At 55.7% G+C, this 14869-nt stretch overlaps 1 protein-coding gene across 2 annotated transcripts; it reads left to right on the top strand.

The window, feature by feature from the left end:
• Window positions 1-1800: 1800 nt before the first annotated feature.
• On the top strand, window positions 1801-14786 carry NBL1 (NBL1, DAN family BMP antagonist). Of its 2 annotated transcripts, XM_066564031.1 has the most exons (5): window positions 1830-1895; window positions 8345-8409; window positions 11903-12097; window positions 12272-12383; window positions 13557-14786. In XM_066564031.1, exons 1-5 carry the CDS (start codon window positions 1830-1832, stop codon window positions 13806-13808), a joined length of 690 nt encoding a protein of 229 aa, XP_066420128.1. In that variant the 3' UTR covers window positions 13809-14786. The 2 variants fall into 2 exon arrangements, with proteins under 2 accessions (XP_066420127.1, XP_066420128.1); XM_066564030.1 differs by lacking the exon at window positions 8345-8409 and having other exon boundaries at window positions 1801-1895.
• Window positions 14787-14869: the final 83 nt, after the last annotated feature.

The raw sequence follows: 14869 nt of genomic DNA, 5'->3' as shown, positions 1-14869 counted from the left end.
TGCTGCCTCTGCTCTGTGCCTGTCTGTCCAAATGACATCTGCAGGCATCAGGTCCTCACTCCTGGTTCTGGCTGTGATATCCCATTGCCAAGGAGAAGGGAAAAAGTCTTGGCCCAGGGCTTTGACAGCTTTTCAGCAGCTGCTTTCATCCCCCAGCCAAGGCGCTCTGTCCTACAGCACCTCTGCTTGTTCCTCCTGACACCAGAAAACCTGAACCCTGCTCCTCCTGCCTCCCCACCCCCAGATCCACTGATTGCTGCTTCCCTTTCATGCTGTTTACAGAACTGGAACAGGGATGAATAGTAGGAAGCAGTGAATGAACTGCATGCTGGCTCGCAGCTCCTTGCAGAGCAATCACACCCCAGTGCTGAGGATCCCACAAATCCCATCCAAATACTGAACCACGGACCCCAAACACTCGGCTGAATTTCACCACAATGCCCATGGTCTGTTGCTGGGTAGCTGGTTGCATCTACGTCTTAATTTTCCTTGTGAGAACTTGCTTCAAAGTTTCAGATGTCTCTTATTTCACTCATATTATTCAGAATAAAGCAGGAGTTTACTGCTGGTCAGGCTGGCCATGGGGAGCAGGTAGAGCACTGGTCAAAGGCCTGGGTTCAGCAGTGGGTGAAAATGCTGGGAAAACAGATTTTGGCTCCTGTTGGGGTGTGTGGTCGTGGCTAGAGGCTGTTCCTCTTGTTGGCCTTTTTGGAGTTGAGCAGTGCAGTCCAGTTTGGGGATGGGTAGGTTGCATTTAGCAGGATAAGAAAGCGATTTTGGAAGCAGCTTTTTGCCACCCTGTTTACAAATCCTGTTATCTTGGAGCTGGAAGGAACTGGGCAGCAGGAAACCATTCCTTCAGTGGCAGCCTGCAGCCTCCTCCAGCAAACAGCCAGCCCCAAAGCCTCTCCCCACAGCTGCTGCCAGGGCACTGCCAGCACTTCTCCCAGCACAGCTGCTGCTTCTTGCCATCTCCCCTTCCTGCTTCTCTGATCTCTATGCAAATCCTTGCACCAAAAGCAGCCAGCAAAACCCAGCCAAGCCTGGCAGGTATCTTTTGATTTGGGTAGTGTTTAATGTCGGGGCCTCTTCAGATTAATTGTGCCTTAACAGAAACAGAGCCCTCGGTCTCCAGCAATTATCCTATCTGAAAGAGCCGGGAATGGGGCTTCACTGGGGTTTGGCTGTTTTTTAATGGGAGAGGAAAGAGGGAAAGAAAAAAAAAAGAGAAAAGGAGGAGAAAGAGGAAGGGAAAAGAAAGGAAAAGAGAAAACCGTCGTCTCTAGAGCTGGAGAACTTTCCCAGTCTTTTCTGCAGCCGGGACTCTGCCCCACGGATTCTCTATCACGAATTTTGTTTGAATAAGAGTTGTTGGCGTTCAGGGAGCCCAGTCCAGACTGTTTATGCCACCGCAGGAGCAAGTGCTGGGACATTCCCTTGGGCTCTCCTGGCCGAGAGAGCCCCCTGGTTTTGTGTCCGGGCGTTTCCAGTGGGCTCTCCCCGTTAGCTCGAGCATTTGCCGGGGGTTCCACGGCGCAGGTCGGTGGGAGAGCTCCGTACCCGGGTTCCTGGGGTCCCGGCTCTCCTCTCCGCGGGGCTCTCGGTGCGCCCGGAGCCCGGCGGGGCGGGCGGGCGCTGCCGCCGCCGCTCCCTCCTCCCGCCGGCCGTCCCTCCCTCCTTTCCCCTCCTTTCCTCTCCCTTCCCAGCCCGATTGTGCAATCGCGAGCGGCGGGGCCGGCGGCACCGCCCGGAGCCCGGCACCGGGGGGAGGGAGGCGGCTGCTCCCGCCCGCCCCGCGCCTCCTCCGTGGCCGCCCCGCCGCGCCGGGGATGCGGCAGCCGCCGGGCACCGCCGGGCCCCGGACCCCATGGGATGCGCCCGCCGTTCCCTGGCTGGTGAGTAGCCCTTGGCTTTGTGTGCCCCCCGCCCCCGCCGCTTTTTCCCCGCACCAGATTTTCAGTCTCTTTTCCTCTCGCTTCTCTTCTCCCCCCCGCCGGTGATGGATGGCCGGGAGGATGAGGATGTTGCCACGGGCAGAAATCGGTTGCAGATGAGGCGGACTTGGGGGGATCTGCTCTGCAATCGTTAAACTATTTCCACCGCCGCTTCAGCTCGAGTAGAATAAAAGCCTGGGAGCCGGGGAGCCGCGCTGTGTCGGTCGCACATCTGTGGTACAGAGTCCTTCCCTCCTTCCCATCCCTGTCGGGGTTTGAAACAAAAGTGCCGAGGGAAGAACGGGAACGCTCAGTATCGATTAACCACACCACCAGCGGACGCAGGGTAGTTCAACGATCATAAAAGGAAGAAGTTTTCCCGATGGCAAGGCAGTAAACTTTTGTTCCTTGAAAAGTTCATCCCGGGGATTAATTTACATCCTTGTTTCATGGAAATACTTTAGGCACTTACTGTAAAAGCTTATATCCAATATATCCCTACCTGTTTTTTGAACCCCAGCATAGCATTTCAATTTGTATCCGTATTTGCAGCAGTTTTTATTTGTTCCATACAATAGTCTCTGCATTTTAAGATCAGTGGGGATTTCTCTTTTTCTCTGGTAGGTGTTTTGGAAACAGAACATGCTTTAGCTTGCTTTTGGGCTGCATTACAGTTGATCTGGACAATCCCTTATTTCCTACTAACATTTCTCTTACGAGGGCACCAGCAAGTTCTGCTCCACTCCACAATCCAACTTTTACATATAGGATTAGCCCCATCAAATTAAAAATTCAGCCTGTGTGAAGTGTTGGTGGATTTAGGAAATGGTAGCTTTTCCAGGCGGGGTTTTTTTGGGAAAAATCTGAACCCTGCTGAAACAAGTGGGAAAGATCCTAGCGAGATGGAGACACACAGATTTTCCCTTGTGTTTTTAGCTGAAGAACTCGGTGCCTTCTTTGCAATGTTCAACCAGTCAAAAATCAGCTGCATCCACTGGGCACTTCTGCCTTTTGAAGGCAGGCTCCCATCTCGTAAAAGGCTGCTCGCCTCAAATTTGCAAACCGCAGGATGGGAAATGGAATTTGCCTTCAGTATAAAAATCCCAAGTGTTTGCAAACAGCCCTGAGAAGAATCCGGGCTCTTGGCGTGACCTCCCAGCGCTGGATTCCAGCTCGGGGAGTTTGCGGTCTCACAAAAAGGGCAAACGAGCAAAGTCCTCCCAAGTGCCCGCTCGTCTTTCCGGAGCAGGGAAAACAGTGGAGCTGGAGGGAATTTTGGGTGCTCTGGAGGTGCAGGATCAGGCCCTGAGCCAAAGGAGCCTTGAAGAGCTGCCCGTGTTGGAGTGACTTTGCTTGCGGCGTGCGTTGGCATTGCCGAGGGCGGATTCGGCTGGTGCAGCCATGGGAAAGCTGCCCAAGGAGCAGAGGAAACTCCTGGGCAGTTATTCCTGCCCAAACTCCGTGCTGTTCCCATTAAAGCTTTAGCAGCTCCTCTGCCAGATCCCATATCCGACCACGGGGCGGGCAGAGCCAGGTTCTTGCTCTGTCCTTGGGCCTTGCTCCTGCTCTTTTTGTTTTGAAGTCCGCTGGAAAAAACCACCCTCCTCTGTGGTTGCACGGGCTCAGAGAGCCCCTGTGACAAAACAAGGAGCACAGTAACAGGGGTCCAGCATGGCTGAGGGCAAAGAAACTTCACACCCGCTCAAACTGGACTCTTAAAAACCTGAACAGCTGATAAAATTGTCCTTCTGGGGGAGTTCTGCAGTGAGAGTCTGGGGTGGTCTGTCCTGTTAGCCCTGGCAGGGCTGTGCTCGCTGCTCTCCAGACCTTTGTTTCTTGTGCAGCGCTGTTTAGGGAGGGAGGGCCGTGGGGGCCAGGGCTTTCCTGGACATAAATTAGCACCGAGGGTGGGAAGGGAACAGCCCAGCACCCATCACAGCAGTTGTGGAGCTGGGCTGGGCTGGGCTGGGCTGATGCCCCGTTCCAGCCAGGATCGCAGCCCTGCAGAGCTGAGCCTTGGAAATGGCGTCAGGATGGAGCCCTTGCCAGGGTCACTCTTAGATGTGGTTTAAGCCTCCTTCTTCTCTGACACAGAGCTCAGGCAACCTGTCCAGAGGGGGGAAGGGAGTGCTGTTGGGGTCGCAGTGGGATTTCTTTGTGGGCCCAATCCTGCAGGTTTAGGAGAAACGGTCTAAATGTCAAGTGTGAGGTCAGCCCTGGTACCGACTGAAAATACCAGCTGGGCTGTGGGCTGTTGCATTACCTCCAAACCCCCCTGGCCTTGCACTTCCATGTGTTTTTCTGCTTTGGCCAGTGCCATGGGTAAATAACACAGACATTGGGTTTGTGCCATCAGAACTGAGGAGGCTCCTGTGGTGTAAAGCAGAGACTAAAAGAGGGCAAAAACGCATCAGGTCAGTGAATTTCTGAAGCTGCTGTAACCAAGATATGGCCCAAACGGGTATGAAGGGAGAGTGAGACAGCAGGGAGGATCCTGAAAGATCCACAGCTCCATCCACAAGCTCTTTTCTCCTTTGCTCTTTCCCCTTCTTGCTCCAGCAGCTGGGAACCTGATCCTGCAGGCGCAACCCCGCTGCGCTGGGATTTTATGCAAGTTTGGTAATGAATGACCGAGCCAGGGAAAGCCAGCGTGGTTGGCATCCGAGAGAGCTCCCCTCGCTGCCTGCAGGAATTAAAAAAATCATCATCCTGGTGGCCATTCTGCACTGGAACTGGTTTTATCTGGTTCCAGTTAGGCTTGTTTTGAGTAAGACAAGCGGTGCCAGATTCTGATCTCATTTGCACCAGTGGAGTCATTTGGAGGAGCCGGTCCCAGTTTACCTCACTCTAAGCGAAAGCAGAACGGGCCCTGCTGGGAGAAGCTCTCCCTCCCGGGGCAGTGCCCGGTGCCTGCCCGCAGATCCACCGGGGAAAAGCTGCGGCTCCCGCAGCTCCGGGGCTCTCCTGCCCTCCTCAGAGCTGTGCTCGCACAAGGACGGGCCAGGCTGTGCCTGCGGGGACCCGAGTGACCGAGCCCGGTGCTCTGGGGGGTGCTCGGGTGAATGGGGAGGACGGGGAAGAGGAGGAGGAGATCCTCCTGTCTACGCTGGGTGGGGAACTCGCAGGGGTCGGGGATAGCATTGGAGAGAGCAGCACAATCCCTGTTACCCACGGGATTTCCGAAGGAGCTGTTGGACACTCTCGTGCCCGTTGGGCTGCCCTTGGCCCGGGCTGGCTCCGGGCTGGGCCCGGCTCTGAGGGAGCACCAGCCCCGACTCTGTGGGGAGCACCAGCCCCGGCTCTGGGGGAGCACCAGCCCCGGCTCTGTGGGGAGCACCAGCCCCGGCTCTGTGGGGAGCACCAGCCCCGGCTCTGAGGGAGCACCAGCCCCGACTCTGTGGGGAGCACCAGCCCCGGCTCTGTGGGGAGCACCAGCCCCGGCTCTGTGGGGAGCACCAGCCCCGGCTCTGAGGGGAGCACCAGCCCCGGCTCTGTGGGGAGCACCAGCCCCGGCTCTGAGGGAGCACCAGGCCTGGCTCTGTGGGGAGCACCAGCCCCGGCTCTGAGGGAGCACCAGCCCCGGCTCTGAGGGAGCACCAGCCCCGGCTCTGAGGGAGCACCAGGCCTGGCTCTGTGGGGAGCACCAGCCCCGGCTCTGAGGGAGCACCAGCCCCGGCTCTGAGGGAGCACCAGGCCCGGGGAGAGCAGGAGGCAGCCGGGCCCTGCTCAGGCCCGGGCATGCGAGCGAGCCCAGGGCTGGAACGCTGCTCCCAGCTGGGCTGGATCAGCTGCACTGGGCCCGACCCGGCTGGGAATGCTCCAGGCACGGCTCCAGACCGGTCCTGGCCCGTGCAGGGCTTGGGCAGAGCCTGGACCCCCTGCCCAGCCAGCTGGGGCTGCCCAGCCTGCTGTTCCCGGAGCCGCTGGAGGCCGGTCCGGGCTCCTTTTCCAGCTCCCCACACAGCTGATTTAGTCCCGGGCTCATTTTCCAGCTCCCCACACAGCTGATCTGGTCCCGGGCTCATTTTCCAGCTCCCCACACAGCTGATTTAGTCCCGGGCTCATTTTCCAGCTCCCCACAAAGCTGATCTGGTCCCGGGCTCCTTTTCCAGCTCCCCACACAGCTGATCTGGTCCTGGGCTCATTTTCCAGCTCCCCACACAGCTGATTTAGTCCCAGTCTCATTTTCCAGCTCCCCACAAAGCTGATCCTTGCTCCCATCCCACTCTTCCAGCTGCTCTTGGGGGCTGTAGAGCCCCACATGCCTCAGGAAGAGGGGCAGTGGAGGTGTGGGGCCAGGATGTGCTCCTGAGCTTTAGGTTGATGCATTTTCCTGGCCATGATTGTTCTTAATGCTGAAGAAATGAAGCAATTGAAATAAATGACCAGAAACTGTTTCTATGACTCTTGCCTCTTCTACAGGCCATTAGTGGGTCCCTTTTCCAGCAGAGCTCCTTCAGGATCCCATCCTAAAACCAAGTCCAGAGGTAGCTTTCCAATGACTTTTGTAGGCAAAGCATCTTGGATTTTTTTTTTCCAGCTGCAAAAAATTAGTTTCCCAAGAGCTTAGTGCATGGTTGAGGAGCCAGATTAAAACTCCCAGTGTACCAACATCTTTTCACATTCTGGCCAATGTGGGGAGGGCAGAAGGCTTTAAAAATGCTGCACTGCTTTTCTTTATTTCTGCAAGTTGCCCAACCATGCTTGAGTGGAAATTAATATGTTACAGAAAGGGAAGCTGTAACATCTGCTTCTGAAAGGAGCAGACACAGCCAGGTCTGCAGTGAGAAACAACACAGCTTTTGCTCCACTATCAAAAAGTTCTTAGGATAGATTCTTGTGGTTGTTAAATATCAAATGTCTTCCTGTGGTGGTTCCCAGTTTATTTTTTTGTAATTTCTCCCCAGATTTTGCAGCTCAGCGAAGCAAGACTGGGGCTCTGAGCTTGGAGAGATTTCTGTGCTCAGTTAAGCACTCTTGTGTCCTGCTGTCCTGAAGAATTAGCTCCAGACATTCTCAGTGCAGAGTTCTCTTCCCTCTCCCCTGCCCATATCATACCTCACTCAGGTTCTTTTGGGCTGTTACAGTCACTACAGTAAGAGTCCCTAAAATTGTAAAGTTTTAGCTAAATGCAAATTTCAAAAAGGGGGAAGTATTTAATAATAGGTATTAAGTAACATCTGTTGTTTTGATAAATGTTTTTCAATACACTGTGACTTCTCCAGTTTTTGCAGTTGAGATTTAAGCTTTCTCTTTTAATAATGCTGGCTTATAAGTTGTTTTGTTCCATGTAAGCAAATATTATTTGAGTTGAGTTTCCTAAGAGCCAGTCCCCAGTGGTGTTCAGCAGTTACAGACCTAATCCTGCCCCTGAGGAGAGCCGTGCCCTGGATCTTCCTGGGATGTTTCTTTCCAGCTGCCACCAAGCAGACACTCTACTCTGGCTTTGCATCCTTTTAGGTGCCTCCATAATGATTTTCCTTTGAGCATTTCCTGCAGTGAGATCTCTCCTGCACACAGAGCAGTGATCCCACAGAGTCCCTGCAGAGCTCCCTGCCCTGCCTGCAGTGCCGTGTCCCGGGGTGACTCCCCCCCACCTGGCTGTCCCCACCTGGCTGTCCCCACCTGGCTGTCCCCACCTGGCTCCCACCTGCCCTGTGCCTTCCCCCTGCCCTTTGCACCCAGGGATGTGGGCTGAGGGCTCTGGCACCAGCCCAGCCCTCCCTGCTGCCCGGGCAGCCCCTTCTCTCCAGGGGAGTTGGGCTCTCCAGACACCTCCCTGTGCTTCCCATCGGCTCCCCTGCTCTTGCAGCCAGGGAAACTGAGGCACAGAGCATCTTTGGGCCCTCCTCTGCTCCGTGTGGCAGCTCTTGTCAAACAGCACAAATAACCAGAGGCACACAGAGGGCTGTGGCTCCTGTCCCACACCAGCCTGGGGTCACTCCTTGGCCCAGCGAGGGCACAGCTGGGTGGGGAGCTGGAAAGGGAAGGACAGGGGAGGGGATCCCAGCTCTGACCCAGACCAGGAGCCAAAACCTTCCCCTTGTCCATCTCTGCTGAGAGCTCATGTGTAAGGGCTGGGATCCCTGAGGCACAGCAGGAGAGGGCCCCATGTCTGTGCTGTGCTCACAGCCTGGGAGCCCCAGTGGTGTTTGGAAAGCTTTGGGGGTTCTTGTCTCCCAGAGCCTGCGGTGCCTCGTGTGTGGCCCTGAGCACAACCTACCTGCGTTTGTGGTTCTCTGTATTTGGCAGAATTGCAAGATTCTGGATAAGAAAAATACCTATAAACACATTAAACAACTCATGAAACATTCCCCATGTCCACCTGCAAGCTTGTCTTGTGTTATGGTGTAAACTTCCCACTGGAAAAAGAGGGTAAAACTGATTAGATCTGTTTTATTTTCCTCCAGAAGTGTTTGGTTTCCAAATGTCTGGGAACAGCTGTGGGCTGGATGGTGGGAACGTGGCCTCCGAGGTAATTCCAGGGATTGTCCTCGGCCCATGGAACGATGGAGATTTTCCCAGCTGCTCCCAGGCGCTGGTGCTGTCCTGCTGGGGGGACTCCTGAGAGTGCTGGGATTGCTGGGATGGGAGAAAGGAGCTCTTCAGGTGACACAGAACATCTGAGGTGGTTCCAGAAGCTCTCCATGCCGGGAAGCTGTTGGTGGAACTGGGGTGGAACCAGTTTGGGGGTGCTGGGGTGGAACCCTGGCCCCAGCCGCCCCTCAGCTCCTCGGGCACGGCTGGAAAAGGCTCCGGAGCACGGGGCTGCAGCTGTGCCTGCGCTGAGAAGTTGTTTGTGCCGGGAGCTGGGATGTGCCAGGTTCAGGGCTGAGTCATTTATTTCCCAAATGCTGCCGGAGGGATGGAGGGGAAGCTGCCATGGGCTCCCTGCAGAGGGAGCGGGGGGAGACCCTCACGGGCCGGTGGCTCTGCCGGAACTGAGCTGAACTTTCTGCTTGAAGAGCTTTGACTAACGGGGAAAAAAATGTGCCTCGGTTCGGGGGAGAGAAAGAAGCCCCTGTGTGCCGGGAAGTGGCTGCTCCCGCCGGGTCAGCCGGGGAACACACTTGTTCCTTTGGGCTGCAACGTGTAATTTAGCTTGTCACGGAGGAATGTGCTCAATGCCTTTATTTAATCGGGAGTTTGCAAACCTGCTCGGGTGCCTCGTCTTCCTTTTTCCCTTCCCAGGCTGGGGGGGAGAAGGAACACGGTGCTTTTGTCTCCGTGGTTGCTGTCAGATGAATGGTGCTGGTGGCAGCTCTGTCCGCATGACTGGTTTGAGCTATGGACACGCTACTCCCAGCCCCGGCTCCCTCCCAAACTCAGCTGCATCAGATGTTTTCCTAGGCACCGGCATAAACCTCGTTACTTACTAGAAAAGTAGCCCTGCGGGTTCCAGGACATTCCTGGGAGAAGGAAAACACCATGTGCTGGGGATGTGGTGTGCTCGGGGCTGCCCGGCAGTGGGGGATGGCAGGGCTGGGGCCAGGGTGCCCTGAGCGATGGGGGACTCTTGGAACTGCTCCAGCTCCAAAGGGGCGCCCCCTTCCCCTGCTGGGAATTCCCCAACTCTCCCCCACCCCTTGCACACGGACAGCAGCCGTGGGGCCCTGGTTACAAACACACCCTGCTCAGGAAAGGAGAAGCTGCAGCACATGTTTAAGTGCTTTCCTGAATCCAGGCCAGGTCCCGTGCTTGAGCAGAGCACAGCCTCACTCATCTTCACAGGATGCTGGGAGAGGATCCCCTGTGCCTGTGGGTCTGCTCTGAGCAGCAGAAGCACCTCCATGGAACACAGACCCCAGGACTTGCCAGCACAGACAGGAATTTTGCCTCTTTGCAGCTGGGTAGAGATGCACAGAAACCTGGAAAAACCCCACCTTTCTTAGGAAAGAAGGAAATTGCTCTCTAATCGGGCATGTGGAAGTGAACTTGTGTGCTGACTCCAGAGGAATTTGGGTTGTTCCCCGGGGGGTTGTGATTGCTCTCTGGGTCACATCCCAGCTCTGATCTCGGACTTGCCTTTGGGAGCAGGATTCCTCAGCACAGAGCTGCTGGCATTTGAGGAATGAGTGATGCTTGTTTCAGAAAGCAAACCAAGTGTGTGTGAGTCTGTGTGTGCAGCTTAGCCATGGTCCTTCAGAAATTGCAGAATTTCCCCCACTGAAATGGGAAAAAAACCTCAGGCACAAGAGTCCTCTTCGGTACAGATGTATTTAACCCCACAACTCTCATTACTGGCAGTGCAAGCTCAGGAGTTAAAACCCTCTGCTTATCTCCAGCCAACACCTGCAAGTCTCCTTTGTGCAGGTATTCCCACCAGGGAGCCGTGGGATCCACATCCCACAAGTGCTGGGAGGATTACAAAGCCAGGGCTTTGCAGGTGCTGCTGCATTATATTACCGTGGTTCTTGTATCACCAGAAAATGAGGAAATTTAGCAGAGACCCCACAAGATTCCTCCAGAGATCCCGTGAGTGAGGATGCTCTGTTCTGTGTGCCATGGGATGGAAGGCAGGGAAGAATCTTTCTGCTCTGTCTCTTGATTCAGATCCAGGAGGTTGAGCTCAGTGGAGGGATAACAGGGCAAAATCCCATAATGACCTTAAAATCCCTGAGTGCTCAGGAGGTGTCTCAATCATTTAGATAAATCTGATGGTGCTGCAGCCCAGGGGGTGTGGATGAGGGCTCCAGAGGAGCGGGGCATTTTTCCTCTCCTCCCAGCAAGAGTGAGAGGGCTGGGCCCAGGAGCCATGGGAATCAATAGCAGCCTTTCCAGTGTGGGCTGTGCATCATCGTCTGGATAAATAAATAAAAGGAAATAACAAATAACATGGTTCTAACAAATATTTTAGGAAGTATAAATGCCTTTCACCATGACTCCATCCAAACCCCACACAGGAAAAAATCTCCCTGTTTCTGTGCTGCTTTTCCATCTGCCTTTCCCCAGCGACTTGGGGGTGTCAATTCAGGCACCTCGGCTGGAGAGCAGAGCAAGGAAACCTCGGGGGGATTTCTCTGGGGGTGGGCAGCGACCTCCAAGCCCACCACCTTCGTGTCCTTGTGACAGGGCCCCCCCTTGTCCCGTCCTCGGAATAACCCTGAGCAGAATTTGAGTGGCTCTGGATAAATAAACGTGGTATTGTTCCTCCCCGCGGGTTCCCAGCCCTGGGCTGAGGTTTCCCCGTGTCTCTGCTGCTGCCTTGCAGCGACACCTGCTGCGCGCTCCCAGGAGGAGAAGGGTCCCCCCACGGCTTCCCAGCTGGGAGAAAAGGAAGGGGAAAGCTCGTTCCTTCCTCAAATAAAAACATTTCTGTGGTGCGGGACTTCCCCAGCCCCGCTCGGCTCGTGGCGGTGACACTTTTGGTTTGCAAAGTTCTCCCAGCCCAGCTTTGGGTGGGAAATGAGGAAAAGCCTGGGAGAGGCAAGGCAGGTCTCTGACCAGCCCAGAGCTCATTTGGAAGAGGAAAGAGGCAGAGCAGCACATCCCACTCCCCAGGCAGAGTTCTGGGAGCTGTGCAGGGGGATCATAGGGATCTATCCAAATTGTCTGTGAGAGAGTGCATTTTCCAGATCACAGCTGAAGACATTAATTAAGCCTTCTGCTTAAAGCCCCAGGCAGGCTGAGAGAGGAGCAGGGCCCTTGGCGTCATTAAAGAAGGGAAGCAAAAGAAAGTGAATAGGTTGATTAGCAGAAGTGAGGAACTGGTCATACATACAGCAGTGTGATCTAATTACAACAGACTTTTACAATGAAACTTGCAGTGCTGAGGACATAACATTAGGAAATAGCATTAATAATGTGCAGAAAGAAATCCAGTTTGCATGCTGCAAGACCAAACCAGGACACACCAGGTCCAGTGGGGCTGGACCTGTGCTTGTAACACCCAAGAACTCCCTGGGGTAGGAGAAATGGGCTGCTTGGCCAGTTTTCTTTGCTGCTAACGTTGTGCTCTCCATGTGCAGGTGTAGGATTTTGGCAGAGCTGGCCATGATGTTATGGTTCCTGGTGGGGGCCCTGTTCCCAGCGCTGCTCCTGGCTGCCCCACCGCCCATAAACAAGCTCGCCCTCTTCCCCGACAAGAGTGCCTGGTGTGAGGCCAAGAACATCACCCAGATCGTGGGGCACAGCGGCTGCGAGTCCAAATCCATCCAGAACAGGTACAGAGCTGCCCTCAGGCCAGGGCTGGAGGCAGCTGCTGGCACTGCAGTGCCTCTGGGGCTGTGGCTGGCACCAGGCACCGTGTCCTGCCTCTGTCCCAGGGAAGGTCAAATCTCTGCCTTGGCTGGGAAGGGCAGCACCTCCCCTGAGCCCCTCTCCTGCTGTCTTTGCAGGGCCTGTCTGGGACAGTGCTTCAGCTACAGCGTCCCCAACACCTTCCCCCAGTCCACAGAGTCCCTGGTTCACTGCGACTCCTGCATGCCAGCCCAGTCCATGTGGGAAATCGTGAGTATCCTGCTCTGCTCCATGGGGCCCCAGCTCTGCTCTGACACCACCTCAGGGCCCTCCTCCTCCTTCTCTGGGCTTTTCCCACTCAGAGTTTCCTCCCAGGGCATCTCTCAGGTGGCTGTACCATGTCCTGAGATGCCTGGGTGGAAGGAGCTGCTGGAAGCTCTGCTGAATAGTCCATTATCCCTCTATTTGCAGCACCGTCCCCTGTCAGTCCCTGCATTATTTATCCCTATGCTTATCCACATTCCTGCTGTCTCCACTGCTCTCTTTGTCCACCTGCACCCCCTTGGGAGATCTGTCTGTGTTTGATGTCCAGAAGTTCATCCTTAGATCTCACAGTTCTGTGTCACCTCTGATCCTGGCAGAGCCATAAACCCAGGTCTAAGAGCAGCCCAGAGCCCAGGGAACTGGCTCTGCCCTCTGCTTCCCCTTCAGCTCTCATTTGATGAGAGGGTTTAGCCCAAACTGGGCTGCTTGGCATCAGCTCTTGTGGGTGGCCTTTGCTGTCTCAGGGATATTCCAGTGTCTGGGAGCTGAGTCCTGCTGGAGTTGGTGCTGAAGGGTGGGAGTGAGGTGGGGGTTGGTCTCTCCTGCCATGTCTCAGGTGAAAGGAGGAGAGGAAATGGCCTCAGGTTGCACCAAGGGAGGTTCAGATTAGATATAGATAGATATAGATATAAGAAAAAAAATGTCACTGAAAGGTTGGTCAGGCTTTGGAAAAAGTTCCCCAAGGAGGTGGTGGAGTCCCTGTCCCTTGGGGGTGCCCAAGGAATGGCTGGACAGGGCAGTCAGTGCTCTGGGCTGGGTGACGAAGTGGGGACGGGTCATAGGCTGGTTTTGATGGTTTTGGAGGTCCTTTCCAATCTTAATGATTCAGTGATTCCATGGTTTAGAGATGACTGTGGTGGTGCTGGGTTGATGGTTTGACTTGATGAGCTTGAAGGTCTCTTCCAGCCTTGATAATTCTGTGATGTTCCCTGAGTGTCTGGAACAAGACATTCCCAGAGAACTCCCACCTTGCAGACTGGCCAGGAGTTTGTTTCTATGGATAGAAACCCATCACATCTGGCCTAAAACCACCCCAAATCTGCAGGGTCTGGGGCAGGTCACACCTCCCACCAGGGGAGCCTGAGCGCTGACCCGCCGTGTCCTTGTCCCGCTGCCCAGGTGACTCTGGACTGCCCAGGCAACGAGGAGATCCCCAGGGTGGACAAGCTGGTGGAGAAGATCCTGCACTGCAGCTGCCAGGCCTGTGGGAAGGAGCCCAGCCACGAGGGAGCCCTGTTCAACGTGTACCTGAACGCCGAGGAGAACATGGCCCACGAGGGGCCCGCGCCCCACCACTACCCCCACCACCAGCAGGAGCTGGAGGAGCCGCCCTCCAGCCACCACCACCACGAGGAGGAGGGCGAGGAGTGACCATGTGGACTGTCCTGGCAGGGCTGTGAGGGCTGGGCCGGGCTTTGGGGAGGGAGGGGGGTGCTGGAGTCTTTCCTGTCAAATCGCTGCCCTCGTGTCGCCCCCGACCCCGCGGGGCACAGGCAGGGCTGAGGCTGGAGCTGCAGGCTGAGACACCAGGGCTTGGCCTTCCCAGATGCACATAATAATAATAATAATGATGATAATATATTGAGAGGAGTGGCATGAGGGGCTCTGGCTGAGAGCAGGGACTGGGCCGGGCTCCTGGGGCTCTCCACAGGCTCCTGGCCCTGGGGGGATCCCTCTGAGTCCTGCTGGGTTCTCCTCATGCCCAGCGTGGAGGAGGAAGGGAAGCAGCCTCTCCACAGCCCCAGGAGGGATCCACATCCCTCTGGGGTGGTGGGACCAGCAGCACCCTCCTGCCTCCTCTCCCCCTGCCTGCCCACAAGGGCTCAGTGTGGACACGCTCCTGGCACCCACAGGATCTTGGTCTGAGCCCAACCCTTTGTATCAGGTGGCTCTTGGGGAGTGCTTTGCCCAGGAGGTGCCTCTGGGGCAATGGAAACCATGGTGGTGCCAACCCTTACCTTGCTGTCCCCAGGGCCACCACGTTGCTCCCTGTGGATGAGGAACTTGGATCGTGAGCACTGGGACTTCATGTTTTGGGGCTGCAGGGGAAGGCCAAGAGCTGAGGGGGGTCTGGGGGCAGTTCCACCCCTGTCTCCCCTCTCCCTGCTGCACTTTCATGGTGGTGGAGGGAGAAGGGGCTGAGGGCTGGAATGTCCCTGTGCAGGGAGTGCTTGGGCAGGGCTGGGGGTTGGGGTGGGCACGGCCTCTGCTGCCCCTCTCTCTGATGTATAAAGCTGATCCCTTGGCATTGTCCTGACAAGAGCTTCCAGAGCTTGTAATCGAATGCCTCCCCCTCCTTTTGACAAGTTTTGGGGTTTTTTTTCTTAAATAAATTAGTTCTGACTTCCACTGCTCAGTGCTCTGACGCCTGTCTGGTTTTTGGCAGCGCTGAGGCCAGGACAGGCAGGAGGCTCCAGGGCAGGGCAGAGCCA

This window comes from Molothrus aeneus, chromosome 21, assembly GCF_037042795.1.
Source record: "Molothrus aeneus isolate 106 chromosome 21, BPBGC_Maene_1.0, whole genome shotgun sequence".
In the NCBI taxonomy this organism is placed as follows: Eukaryota; Metazoa; Chordata; class Aves; order Passeriformes; family Icteridae; genus Molothrus; species Molothrus aeneus.
The sequence above is the reverse complement of the archived record's forward strand: the minus strand, read 5'-3'. Positions and strand labels throughout refer to the sequence as shown.

Coding starts and splice junctions, on each gene's coding strand:
- NBL1 (XM_066564031.1), top strand. CDS start 1,830: ATGCGGCAGCCGCCGGGCACCGCCGGGCCCCGGACCCCATGGGATGCG. Junction 12,098..12,271: donor TCCAAATCCATCCAGAACAG/GTACAGAGCTGC, acceptor CTGTCTTTGCAG/GGCCTGTCTGGGACAGTGCT. Junction 12,384..13,556: donor CCCAGTCCATGTGGGAAATC/GTGAGTATCCTG, acceptor CCCGCTGCCCAG/GTGACTCTGGACTGCCCAGG.